Source organism: Pholis gunnellus (genome assembly GCF_910591455.1).
Source record: "Pholis gunnellus genome assembly, chromosome: 20".
NCBI lineage: Eukaryota > Metazoa > Chordata > Actinopteri > Perciformes > Pholidae > Pholis > Pholis gunnellus.
In genome coordinates, this window is record NC_136547.1 from 10,815,075 (window position 1) to 10,829,860 (window position 14,786).

General features: G+C 44.1%; 1 protein-coding gene across 2 annotated transcripts in view; it reads left to right on the plus strand.

Annotated features, from left to right (window-relative positions):
- Nucleotides 1-748: 748 nt before the first annotated feature.
- Nucleotides 749-14,786, plus strand: part of dlgap1b (discs, large homolog-associated protein 1b) — a gene marked incomplete at its 5' end in the record, with an annotated part of 40,796 nt that continues 26,758 nt past the window's right edge. Inside the window, 4 exons of one of the 2 annotated variants that reach the window (XM_079181298.1) lie at nucleotides 749-1,810; nucleotides 3,793-4,007; nucleotides 9,284-9,461; nucleotides 11,450-11,708. In XM_079181298.1, the coding sequence (XP_079037424.1) occupies nucleotides 749-1,810; nucleotides 3,793-4,007; nucleotides 9,284-9,461; nucleotides 11,450-11,708 (1,714 nt within the window). The remainder of the gene's footprint in view (nucleotides 1,811-3,792; nucleotides 4,008-9,283; nucleotides 9,462-11,449; nucleotides 11,709-14,786) is intronic. The other variant, XM_079181299.1, reaches the window with a different exon arrangement.

Below are 14,786 nucleotides of genomic sequence, written 5' to 3' on the forward strand. Positions count from 1 at the left end.
TGGGTTTTACTGGCCAATTAGTTTGCTCTTAGAGTAGAGCCAGAGGTATAGAGGAAAAGTGTAGGATCAGGCTGTGATCATTTGTTGTGTTTGTGAGCGAGTTGTGCATGCGTGCGCACTGAGCAGGTCTACTGTAAAGCAAAAATAAATGCACTTTTTCAGTACTACCCCATGTTTTAGAGCGGAGGCCTATGTGTCTGCATTCCCATTACCAATTTGTCAGTACCCTCGAACAAAATAGCATACACTTGAGCTAGAAATAGATTTGAACTCTTCTTGATGCCCCTTCTTCCTTTGTTTCTCTCTTTCTCTCTTTTTCCTCGATCTCCTGTCACTTTTTCATTGAAATCTTCCAGAGAGGACAGAGAGGTGGTAGAGGAAGCTTTAAGACAGATTTGTATGGTCCGGGACCACATGCCAAGTGGCTGCTATATTTAGAGATTCTCTGTTTTGAAGTTTTGAAGGACAAAAACAAAAGAATAGGTCCAAGTCTCATCAACATCATCAAGTTTTATCATCTGTGAAGGAGTGCCAAAAAGCATCTTCAAATTAAATCAGAAGAAGACGCTGTGCTTTGAGTGTATGCAAATATGAGATATTTATAATTCTGTTTTCTCTCTCTCTCTCTCTTCTTGTTTGTTTGTCCGTTTCCTCACGGCTGTGTGTTTCTTTCTTTTTTAGAGCTGGTTTTGGGGCCTGTGCAGACTTCCCACGGCAGCAGCTGGATGTGTATGTCGACTCGGCCACGATGACGATGAAAGGCCTGTCCAGCAGCCGTAGTCACCACCACACAGTGACCTGCGACCCCTCTTACGACTCCATGACCCTGGGGCACTCGGACCGTCGGTCCTACTTCCTCAACCCTGGGGAGGCTCATCCTACTGACCACCCCTGCTACACCCAGCGCAACTCCTTCCAGTCTGAGTGCAGTGCGTACCCTGACCTGGCCAGCTGCACCTTCCCTCGCAGACATTACAGCTCTCACCATGAGCTGAAGGAGGAGTGTGGCGCTGTGGTGCCTTATACAGGGCCAACAGGGAACAGTAAGGGAAGTGGTGGAAACAACAACCGCATCCCTTCTAACCTGCTGGAGCAGTTTGAGCGCCAGGCGCCGGTGCGGCGTGAAGGCTACCACACACTGCAGTACAAGCGCACTGCAGTGGAACACCAACGAAGTGACAGCCCTGGTCGAATACGCCACCTTGTGCACTCTGTCCAGAAGCTTTTCACCAAGTCCCACTCCCTGGAGGGGCCCTCGGGGTCTGGTGGTGGAGGGAGTGGGAGGATGAACGGCAGCAAATCCAGTCCTGATGACCCACCCTCTTCTTCTGGCACCCTGAAGCACAGCAAGCGCAGTAAGAGCAAAGACCGCTCCAAATCAGAGCCTAAGATGCGCACCGCCATCTCGGGCTACTGGAGCTCAGACGACATGCTCGACCGAGAGATGTGCCTCTATCACCATCACCACGGGGGAAGCAGTGGAGGCCTGCCTACAGGGGTCATGACCATGGGGCGCCACCCAGAAAAATCTCAGTCGCAGTACTTCATGGAGTCCTACAACACCATCAGCGCCCACTCTCTCAAGACGTCGCGCAGCAACAACGACGTGAAGTGCTCGACGTGCTCTGGGGGCAGCAGCGGAGGTATGCCACTGGTGGGAGCCCTGGACGGACAAGTGCAGCTGAAGAAGAGCTCATGGTCTTCTACTCTGACGGTGAGCAGAGCGAGAGAGGTCTACCAGAAGGCCTCAGTCAACCTAGATAAAGCGCTAGTGAAAGCCGAGCAGGGACGTACCTGCCACTTCCTACAGGTAGGATAGTTACAACAGCCCCACCTCTCGCATGTCATGCTTCATGCTTCATGCATCCTGCGGTGCCAGCTGCTCCTCCATGCTCCTGTATTTCTGCATGTATCTCTTAGTTGTTTGTATGTGTGCCTATAGAGGGGACTACTGGGGAAGCAGTGGCCTCGTCCTTTCATTCCCTGTGACTTCAATAATTATGGGTCTTTAGAAAAAATTGGCAAAATCATCACATGTCATCAGCGCCTCTGTGTTTGTCTCCATGTGCATGGAAATATTCATACGTGGAGCAATGTGGTGCCATTACTTCTGTACTGCACAGGATGTCAAACCAATTGTCTAATAGGCCAGGTTCAGGTACCAGCACCCAGAACCAGCATTTATTTTTCACAGTATACAAGCACAGGAAAGCAGACCAGAAACACCAATCCAATCTGTGTTCAGGCCATAAATGGCAAATTGTAACATGGAACAACATTTTTACAGACTGTACTGGTGGTCGTCACAGCAGTGTGTGTGTGTGAGTGAGTGAGTATATCTTATTCACTGAGCGAGAGTAAGGTGCTACTATAAGATTGGAAAGGGCCAGAGGGGAGGAGACAAAGAAATGGAAGTGACCCATGCGATCCTGCTTCTTTTTTTCTTTTTTTGGAAAAGATCAAGGTGTTTAAAATTGCATACATTCTTCAACTCAGGATGTGTTTCAAATATAAGCCAGAGGAGAGACATGGAGAAACAAGGCAGGGAGGATAGAGGAAAGTGTGTGCTGCATGTGTGTGTGTGTGTGTGTGCGCGCTGTCGGAAAAAGACCGAAAGAGAGTAAGTAAGGGCAACAGAAGGGGGTGTGAATGGGGAATGTAAGAAGCAGAAAGCGAGAACGAGGGAACATAAAAGACTGAGAGAAAGTTCTGTGTGGCCTTGCATTTTAACAGCCCGGAAAACCGAGCGAGCAGATCAAGGAAGGATGTTGTCACTGCAGCACGGCAACAGTTCTCCCAGACTAAAAAGAGCCATCGCTTTTTCTTTTTTTTTTCTTCAAAGAGAGACGGAAGAGAAAAAAACAGGCTTTTAAGGAGAGCAGCCAGGACAAGTTAGTCTGCAGACCTTTTTTTGAATCCTGAAAACAAGATTTGCTTCACCTGCTGGGGTAGAATCCTGTAATCCTTATTTGATGTTCATTCTCACATACACACACTTAAATGAATGCCAAACCTCTTTATGCACTTGTGCAACATTCACACAACATTTAAGAAATGATGCACTGTACTGTGAGGGTAATGTCATTTAAAAGCGTGACTCAGCTTATTTATTTATTTTTTACTTCTTCTCAGAAAGAGTAAATCCTTTTGACGTCATTACAATCCCGGTCTTTCCCAAGGTGTTACCACAGTCTGTAGTTGCCCCAGACATCAAAGTCAGCTCGGTTTCCTAGTTACGCACCAGTCTGTTGAATGATTCTCACTCTGTATCTCATTCCTTTCACTTCAGAGCTGGTGCCCTAACAGCCACTCACATTGGGACTGCAGTGGTTCTGCTGAACAAAACCCCCTTTGTTTTCCCTCTCTCTCCATGTCTGCCGTCTTTGACTCTCTCTCTTTTATATTAGCGATGGCAGATAGCTTTGCCTCCTTTTATTTGTACCTTCATTAGTGTGTTTGAAAAGTCAGGAGAGCAAACCGAGGCCAGGGTGCTGCGACGTTTTGTCAAAACAATTCATTTCTCTGCTTTTGATATGCCGCATTCATCACAGGACAGACAAAAGAAGGCCTCTGGCACTCACAGGCTTATGGTATGATCAAGCCGGACCCTGCATTGATACAGTTGCTATTGAATCTTTTAAGGCATGAAGTGCTCTGTGTGATACAGTTATTTATATCAGGCCAGGGTAGAAAATGTTGCAGCGTTGTGTAAGTGCATCTGTATGAGCTCTTATGTCTGGAAGGGGACCTGTGTTCGCTCCTTCTTTACATTATCTCACCTCATATCTACAGGTGCCTCAGGATGACTGGAGCAGTTTCTCTCCGCTGGGGAAGGACGACGAGATCCCATGCCGGCGGATGCGCAGTGGCAGCTACATCAGGGCCATGGCAGAAGAAGACAGCGGTGATTCGGACTGCAGCCCCAAACCCTCGCCCAAGGTCCAGGCACGACGAGCCAGCTACCTGAAGGCCACACAGCCATCCCTCACAGAGATGACCACACTCAAGTAAGTGTGTGTGTGGGTTTGTGTGTGTTTGTGTGCGTGTGTGTGTCAGGGCTAAAACTGTTCAATTCTCATCATCAATCAATCTGTTAAATATGTTTCGATTAATCAGGATTAAAACACTATTTCCCAGCGCTCAAGGGGATGTCTTCAATTCTCTTGTTTTTTTTTCCCACCAATAGACCAAAAAATATCAAATTTACAATTATATAAAACCGGAATCATTTGCCATTTTTGCTTGAAAAATTACAAACGATGAACCAATTGTTGTCGATGAATGTCATGTCATCTACCTGATCACTTAATTGACTAATCGTTCCAGTATTTATATGTGTTCATGTTTGATGTAACTGTATGCCTGCCTGTATATTATGTTTGAGTGTGTCTACAGTACATGCGTCTGAACATTATGTTCAAGAGTTCACTGTGTTCATACTGTGCCGTTTCAGTGAAACGGATGGGAGGCGTACAGGGAATTAAAGGAAAAGAGAAAAGTCGACAAACCGAAGGAGATGAAGTCAGTCAGTTACAGCCTGGCAGCAGTCTGTATTATGTGTGTGTCCCTGACTTTCGCAGCTTATTTACCTGTTCTGTGTTTACAACTCTGACACATAGCTGGCCTTTGTATCTCTACAATGACACAAACACATTGAACAGACTGAGCCTTAATTGAAAATACAAGATGTCTATTGATGTGGTCCACCTCTTCAAAAATACATTGTGTGTGGAGAACATGCAAGGGGTATTTCATCTTTCTATTTGAAAGATCTGAGGTTAAAAGCCGAGCTTCATCATTTAAAGATTTTAATAGAGTTGTTTCTTGTTGCATAAGGCATTCTCTGATCAGATGACTATTTTTGACAGCGTGAGATCATACATTTTACAGCAATATTACAGTTCATCAAAAACATTTCTGACTAGCACAGTGTTGAAACACATCAAGCTCACAACATTGTCCTCCAATTAAGTCCACATAAGTTATCTTGAGCTAACACAAGGCACTCAGTGGTTAAGTTCTTTTGACTTCATATCTTTTTGAAGGAAGAGACTGTTCAAATTTCAGAATTACAAATTGGTAGGAGGACAAATGTAATTGCATTATTTTGTGCAATGAGGGATTATTATCGACATTACAGGTGTGCTGACTTTTGTTTTTACCTTCAAAAGTGAGAAAAAAAACGTTGTAAAAAAATCAGAAATGTCCTTTAATTTGTCACAATGACATATATCCTTTTACTGTTTTCATTACTGGACATGACTAGCCATGAAAACCTGAAACACTGAAAGTATTGGGAACACAAGTGCTATGTTGCAGCAGTGGGCTGTGACTGATTAGCTGTGTAATATACAGAGATGAGAAGAAGACCAGTGGGTGCTCAGTCATTGTTACTGGTTGCACAAACACAAGCACACACACACACACACACACACACACACACACACACACACACACACACACACACACACACACAACCTTATGTAAGTGCAAGTGGCGCTGCTTGGGGCCCACTAATGACTTGAATTTGGCCCGGGGAATGCCATCATCATCTGATGGAACCCAGTGGAACAAACCAAGCTGCAGTGCTGCACATTGGAGATAGAGAATGAGGAGCAGCTGACGTCTTGTTTTCACACTGTGCTTTTGGGAGCTGGCACATGTCTGTGTTACACTCCGCAATGATTCAATCAGCTTTGTTGTTCCATATGTTTCAAAAGCCTTTCTCTGACCATTGTGTCCTTGATTAGTGAAGAACTGCTCCGGAGAAGTTGTGGGATTTGTTTAAGCTCACCCAATGTTAACCTCATCCTTTATTAAAACATAGCGCACAGATAAAGCATGCATTTAAACGCCTGGGATTATTCCTGGCAGACAAACAAGCTCAGGAGAAAATGACATCCTTTTTTGTCTCCCTCAGTCACTAACAGTCGTCTTTCTTTTTGCCGCAAATTCATTTATTCCTGGCCTAGATTTTATCATCTTTATTTTTATTATATCTTGGCGAGAACAGACATCCTGAATAATGGGTTGCAGTAGTCACATCTCCGTCTTTCTGTCCTCCCGTCCCTCCAACCACAGTCATCACTCTGTAGACTATTATTCAGGCAGTAACTAGGAGGAGGGGGAAAGAGGAGAACGTAAAAAGAATTGGTGGATGGAGAATTTGGACAGAGAAAACTTCTCAAATAACGAAGCAGTAGAAACCGACTGACAGGAAAGACGAGGTGAAGCAATCAAGGGGACAAAGTGGAGAACATCAGACGAGAAAAAAAAAAGAGTACCGGTACGTGAATACTCGGTAATGCAGTGAAAATCAACAGACGGCTTTAGCCGGCCCTGATCCTTGACTAGGAGAGAGGAACATGTGTTCATTAATGTCACTTGTTCGATAGAGGGACACCCAGGGACAGACTGAACTTCCCCCCTAAGGTGGTACTGATTACAGGCTTGGTCTGCCATTCAAGTTGCCACAAAAGACATCATTGGTTCTGCCGATAATCAGCCCCACTGGGAAATCAAGAGAAGATGTGGATAGAGATAATGGTGTGCAGTAGATTCTTCCTTCCATGCACAGTCACAGACTACAGGCAGCTGATATGGAAGATTCATACCAATCTCTGAGGTTTGAGATGTGCAATTTGATTTCTTTTTCTTTGTCTTCGTTTTAAAAAAGAATGAACTGTATTGATAAAATGAGCCTGAGTAACCAAAGCGTTGATACAGTAGCTTTCAGTAGTTTCTGCTCAATATTTAAAAGCCTGGAGGATGGTTTGTACATGGAGATATATTTTAATATTAGTAACTGCTTTTCCAAAATCATCTTTTTTATTCCCATCTCAATAGCTCATCTGTCCTTTTATTACTCTGGCTCTCTCCGCTGTCATCTCGCCTCCATTCTTTCATCCAAGAATGAGTAATCTGGTTTGCTTTACTGTGGGAACCACACTCTATTTTAAGGAGGAAATACATAATTAAAGCAGGCCTGACCTGGAGGCAGAGAGTCATAAGAGTTGTGTTTGTATACACACATGGACAAAATTGTTGGTACCCTTCCGTTAAAGAAAGAAAAACCCACAATGGGCACTGAAATAACTTGAAACTGACAAGAGTAATAATAAATAAAAATGTACTGAAAATCAGACATTGCTTTTGAATTTTGGTTCAATAGAATCATTTTAAAAAACAAACTAATGAAAATGGCCGGGACAAAAATGATGGTACCCTTAACTTAACATTTTGTTGCACAACCTTTTGAGGCAATCACTGCCATCAAGCGATTTCTGTAACTCTCAATGAGACTTCTGCACCTGTCAACAGTTATTTTGGCCCACTCCTCGTGAGCAAACTGCTCCAGCGGTCTCAGGTTTGAAGGGTGCCTTCTCCAGACTGCATGTTTCAGCTCCTTCCTCAGATGTTAAATAGGATTTAGATCAGGGCTCATAGAAGGCCACTTCAGAATAGTCCAATGTTTTGCTCTTGGGTGTTTTTAGCTGTGTTTTGGGTCATTATCCTGTTGGAGGACCCATGACCTGCGTCTGAGTCCAATCTTTCTGACACTGGGCAGCACATTTCGCTCCAGAAGGCCTTGATAGTCTTGAGATGTCATTGTACCCTGCACAGATTCAAGACACCCTGTGCCAGATGCAGCAAAGCAGCCCCAGAACATAACCGAGCCTCCTCCATGTGTCACAGTGTTCTTTTTTTGTATGCTTCATTTTTGCATCTGTGAAAATAGAGCTGATGTGACTTGCCAAAAAGCTCCAGTTTTGTCTCATCTGTCCAAAGGACATTCTCCCAGAAGCTTTGTGGCTTGTCAATATGCATTTTGGCAAATTCCAGTTTCAAAACTGGAGCTTTTTGGCAAGTCACGTCAGCTCTATTTTCACAGACGCAAAAATGAAGCAAACAAAAAAGAACACTGTACCTACTGTGAAACATGGAGGAGGCTCGTTATGTTCTGGGGCTGCTTTGCTGCATCTGGCACAGGGTGTCTTGAATCTGTGCAGGGTACAATGACATCTCAAGACTGCCAAGGCATTCTGGAGCGAAATGTGCTGCCCAGTGTCAGAAAGATTGGACTCAGACGCAGGTCATGTGTCCTCCAACAGGATAATGACCCAAAACACAGCTAAAAACACCCAAGAGCAAAACATTGGACTATTCTGAAGTGGCCTTCTATGAGCCCTGATCTAAATCCCATTTAACATCTGAGGAAGGAGCTGAAACATGCAGTCTGGAGAAGGCACCCTTCAAACCTGAGACCGCTGGAGCAGTTTGCTCACGAGGAGTGGGCCAAAATACCTGTTGACAGGTGCAGAAGTCTCATTGAGAGTTACAGAAATTGCTTGATTGCAGTGATTGCCTCAAAAGGTTGTGCAACAAAATATTTTGTTAAGGGTACCATCATTTTTGTACAGGCCATTTTCATTAGTTAATTTTCAGTACATTTTTATTTATTATTACTTTTGTCAGTTTCAAGTTATTTCAGTGACCATTGTGGGTTTTTCTTTCTTTAACGGAAGGGTACCAACAATTTTGTCCACGTGTGTATGTGTACAGTATCTGTGTGTGTGCGTCCTCTTTATATACACACAAGTTAACATAAGGGACAACGTGTGAAATACAGGGGATATTGGATCTAACTCCTCAGAGTTGATTTGAGATTAGACGTTGCACTTTGTTTTCTGGAAGTTGGTTTACTAGGCCACGATGTTCATCAAGAGGAAAGCAAGTCAGCTATTTAGGTTTCATTTCCCCTGATTAATGAATTGTTTTGCTGGCATCCAACTGCTACATAACCTACACACACACTTGTAATCATGTACACACACACACATGCACATAGGCGTGATGCATGCTGAGCGATCAGATTGGAGGCAGGTGAGAGCTAATGAGACACCTATTCATCTTCCTTGAAGCTGTGTTTGTGTATGTGTGTGTTTTCTGTTGATTATGTGTCTATGATAAATCTGTTTTAATGTGAAGGTCATTAGATTAAGCATACTTCAGACACACACACACACACACAGTTCCTCTCCCGTCTTCTGACATGTGTATGTGAGTGTTCTCACCGCTAAGTGTTTTAGAACGTGCTTACAAGGAGCTTCAAGGACAGACCTAAACTACTGCTAGTGTTTCTCAATGCTACTGCGCTTGTTGATTAGATGAGAGTGTCTCCCGAAGCAATTGTGGATTGATCCGTATCGTTTGCTTTTTACCAAGCTCCTTTTTCTCAGCTTTGACTTTTTCCTCTTTCCTCTCCTTCCTTATTTTGTGGCAGGATTTCCACAGAGCACTCGCCCAAGCTACAGATCCGGAGTCACAGCTACCTGCGGGCGGTGAGTGAGGTTTCCATCAATAGGAGTCTGGACAGCTTGGACCCGGCAGGGCTGCTGGCCTCGCCTAAATTCCGCTCACGAAACGAGAGCTACATGAGAGCCATGAGCACCATCAGCCAGGTTAGTGGCACCCAGGGGCCTGTGCCTCTCTAAAGTCAGCCCTAAACCCCCTTGTACCTCTACTGCTATGTCCAATAAGGTCGTGCAGGGGGGAGGAAATCCCATCCGTAGCTGTCCTAAAGGCCTGAATTAACAATCAGGTCACCATCCGGCAAAACATGAACAGTACGAAAAGCCCCCATCTCCCAATTAGTGTATACGTCTGCGTGCTGTTTTCTGGAGCTCAGATGATTACAGGCGTATTCAGATTGGCTAATTAAACAGGAGGGCAGGCATAAGCCCCCCCCCCCATCCATCCTCTCTTTCACCCTAATATGCTCCTTCTGCCTCGGCATACTTTGTGATGCAAAATGACAGGCTAAAAATGTTCTCTTCAATTTGGCATCTGCTATGTAAGAGATGAAAAACAAGAATTAACATGCAGCCATACGAATTTTATGAATAATTGAAATTGGGATTGGTTCCAAATGATGATGGACATTTGCCTTGATTTGATAGTTATTGAAAAATATTGAAGAATTGGCGAGGAAACACTCAACATTGGAGGTCTGTTATTGTCGTGGCTGCTGCAAAATATGATGTTAGTCATTTTGGATTTTGAGCACGGCTTCACTTTATTGAAGTGACAGGGGAGCGTAGCTCACCTTCTTGCCTGGGGTAATGGGGATATGTACTCCCCTCCAAAGCCCAGGGGCAACACTTTGCCTCATCGGCTGAATGATGGACCCTTGAGACGTCCCTTCAAGTCCTAGCATGGAGCAGGCCCAGAGGAGAGTGACACACTGGACCTGGCATCTACAAAAATGGCACTGAATAAAAGAGGTGCTGGTAGGCTCTCTATCTCACTCACTCACTCTCATATTTGACATGTACTGTAAGCACATAGAGTGTGAACTAACGCACAAAACAGAGGCCAAACCTCAGTGGATTGAATCGAGGTCCACAAACCTTTCTGACTCCAAGCTCTACAGTATACACTCACACTTGTCTGACTGTAACACTCTCTTCACTGACAAACGCCCAAACCAAACACTTTAGTCCCGAGCCACATCCCATTCCTATATTCTGCTCTATGTTTCTGGACACAGCTGAACAAGAGCAACTTCAAGGAATGGAATGGAGCCTAATGTTCCCCTACACAACCCAATCTGTAAAACACACCCATCTCACAAGTCTGTAGCAAGAGTTTCAGGGTAGTGTGCACTAGCTGATGATGCAGGTGTAGTTAGAGTTCGTCGAGTCACATCTCAACTCCCAGTAGCTTTGACACTTCCTAATGCTCACCTGTAATGACGGCACTAGTATTTCACTCTGTTCGACCCTTTGAAGTTGTATCCTACAGTGATACCTCCCCCTCTGCACTCCTTGAATGTCCTTTTATTTTTCTAGAATATGTTCCCTTTTTTTAGGTATACGTAAATTCCTATATATGGTTTAAAGCTTCACAGGGCATTGTGGAGGTAAAGATTTGACCAATTTGAACTAACATACTCTTCTATTTTGATAGCTTTCTCTGATTGGATTTGAGTCCGATGTTTCTCAGGCTCTTGTTTAAAAGAACACTAATACATTGAGTATTTGTTTGTGAGCAGAGAGGTATCAATATTTAACAACCGAATTTATTTTTGGCAAATACGGTGAATCAGCCTGCCTCAAATGATGCCAATTCTGGAACACTGTCTTCTATTGGAGCACCACATTTGTGATTTAAGTGTGTTTCTACATAAAACTTCTGCCTACTGAAGTTTTAATCAGTGAATAGCTCTGTACATTGAATCTTGCAGCAGAGAGATGATTCCCTGCTTTTTGCTTTTGTGATATATTGTCCCTCCTTTGTCTTGCACTATGATGGTGTGCGCCACTGCATCTTTATCTTTCCCTTTTACTTTCCTCTGTGCTCGGGCATGTACGCTCATGTACGTGTGTTTTTCCCATCTGGGTGTTTGCGTGCACGTACTGTATGTCTGCGTGTGTCCCCTCTCTCACAGGTGAGTGAGGTGGAGGTGAACGGGCAGATCGAGGCCGTGTGTGAGTCAGTGTTCAGTGAAATGGAGTCGCAGGCGGTGGATGCCCTGGACCTGCCCATGCCCAACTGCTTCCGCATGCGGAGCCACAGCTACGTGCGTGCCATAGAGAAAGGTTGCTCGCAGGAAGAGGAGGAGGGAGGCGTCACGGTGGGCATCAGGAGGACCAACTCACCCCCGTGTACCACCACCACCACCGTCAGAACCATCCAGAGCAGCACAGGTCGGTGGGAACATGCACTCGACACACAGACTCATGTACTCGTGAACATGTGTGAACATGCATAATCCATAGTGCATTATAAATTGATACGTGTGCATAGAAAGTAATGTATTATAGATGTGCTGTGTGTGCAGCATGTGTTTAGTGTCAACGGCAACAAAAAAGAAATGATTTATTATTGCTGTTAGCGCAAAGAGAGATTTATCCTTGTGTTAAGATTGTACTTTGGATCAAGGGCCATCAAATCAAGTTCTTTCATTTCTTATTCTCTTCTGCTAAAAAAGGTTTTAACTGAGTATTTTTTCATAAAGGAAAGAGTTACCGTTAGCTGACCGGGGAGGAGTTTCACTCGGCAAACGCAGACCCAAACCCTCTGCATTATTATCCATCTGACCCAGTTTTCTTCTCAGATACAATATGATGCATGCAGAACTGTTTTTCCCACATAAGAGCTTATTGGAGCTGTAAAGCTCACTGGCTGCTGGATCTTATTTTAGCCCTCTTGTGTGCCTCATGGTCTGGAGCGCTTGGCTTTCCAGCATTACTGCATGCAGTATTGATGCTGAGTGGTGCTGGCACCCAGCACTGGGTGCTTCTATGTTTCCCACTGCAAATCCAAACGTCATTCCCTTACATTGTGCACGTTGAGTCGCCTGACGCACACTGGCTTTCTTCTCCATTCCTTTTTAATTATGCCAATTACAAGACAGCATTTCCCCAAACCTAGCCGACAATGTTACAGTCAGATAATCAAACACCTTCACTGCAAATTGGAAGAATCGCAAAACTAGTTCAATCAATTCAAAGGGCTTGAAAGAAATTCTGAGAGAACATTTATTTAATGTTGTTTAAGACTTTCTGCTATTGACCTATTCAAAGACAATCATTTATTTATCTAGTTAATAAGATATTCAAAGTATGAAGTTGCATCCCCGTATTTTTATCATTTCACATCTATTGACAATTCAAGATAACAACACGATTAAAGGGAATCAATAGAGGATTCAGTTGATTATTATATTGTGCGGTGGTAGTTATTGATCTAAAAAAGGAGACAGATAAGATCAGGAAAGGGACATTCGGAGCTCCTTCCCCTGAGGAAGCAAGAGATAATGAAGACCATCTATCAGGTGAGGTGTTGTTGAGACTAAACTCTGGTTTTCAAGCCAGACAGCTGCTCTGGGGTGCTGCATACTGCTGTTACACGTGATACAGGAAGCCTCTCTTTCTCTTACTTCCAGCTGTTAAGTGTCTCACACGCTTTTCAGATGGAACTGTCTTGATCTGTAATCATTTAGTGATAGTGTAAAGATATCACCTTTAAACCATTCTCAGGTAACAAGCGACTGAGCAGAGGTGTGTTAATGTAGCGCACACATTTGCAAGAGCAGCCTCACAGCTGTTGGCAATTTGATGAACATCCATTTCTGCCACCTGAGTTTGTCAAATGATGAACGGCCGTTGTGGAAGCACAGAGCAGAGATATTAGTGCTGTGTGGTCATTTATAATCCAACATAATGCTGCTGCTTCCAATTGAGCGCAAACCTCTGTCTGGCTTGCATGGATCTCTGTGATTGGCTGTCGACTTCTTGTGACCCTTCCCTTTTCTTTTTCCTGGCCGACCTTATTGTGTCTCGGAATCAGCTGCAACTGAGGCTCAAACAAACGTGACAGGGAGAGTGGGTTTGTGTGATATATTGGGAGGCAATGTGGGGAGCAGTTGGTAGTGAAGGTAGGGGATTGCCTCAGATTACTGTCATAGTTGTGCGACTGCACAATTTATCACCTCCTTAGATCTTCACCACTGAGTCGTCAGTCACTGTAATTAATTAGCTACCTCTCCCTTTTCTCCTCGTGGGGAAAAGCTGCGATTGACGAGGAGAGGAATGGAGGGAGATTAGAAGGAGAGAAGGAACAAATCTCAGTCTACATTTTGCCCGTCTCACTCTCTTAACACGTGCACTACCGTTCACAAGATGACGTTCGTCTTGTGTGGGAGTTAACGTACTTTCCATTTTCTGACTTTTACGCAGCGTGTGTAAAATACAGGGATCGCAGGTGATCTCGGACCCTTTCATTAACACCACTTAGTATTAATCAACGCTCCTTAAAAATGGGATTTTTTTATGGGCTGGGAAGATGCAAAGACTACATTTATTATTTTATATTTGTCTGTAATGTGTTTTTCGCATTTTGTAATGTTAAGAGGTCAGAAGCAGCGCAGACGATGTAAGTGAGGGTGAACAGGCAGCTAATGCATAATTATTGCAGCAACTGCTATGTGAACATAAAGCCCTCGTAGATTAATGCAAACTATGAATTTAGGCTAATTAATACAGTCCGGCTCTTCTTTTGCATAAGTAAGGCCTTGTTTATAATACAATTTGCATATGGAATAAACATCTCATTATGCAAAATGAAAGTCCCTATTCATCCAAAGGAAATAATATAAACACATGGCATAGAGGATGTCTTTTTTTTCTGTTGTTACATCATGATGCAGGACAAACGCATATATACACACACACATTCATACATTTCACAGGGAACCTCCTGGGAGCCCAAAGTGAGAAGTGAAGACGATGTAGTGGTGAATATTGCATGATGTTTCAGAAGGGTGGTTCAGACTGCAGTTCCAGAGAAACAGCCAACGCTTATAGTCTCTGCTCCCACTTGTCCCTGTGGCAAAGCACCAAGATGTCACACGCATGCACACATACACACACACACAAACACACAAACACAGACAGGTGATAGACCTATCAGCTTTCGCTCATGCTCCTCTCCAGTTTGCCCGCTGCTCTGCTCCAGTCCATTATTATTGATGGCCGTTTTAATCCCGAGGAAGGAGACCGAAGTAAGGCGCTGTCCTTTGATCTCTTCTCTTTGAACGTCAAGCAGCTGCGGCTGCTATTGCCTGCCTCTGTGCGCACACAAACTGGCACATACACACACACACACACACACACACTTGCTAACCCACGCGGTCACTAACTCACACACACATTACGACTGCATCCGACAAAACATGTTGGCCTAGACATCAGCTCCTCGGGATCAGTTTAACAAAATCTGGA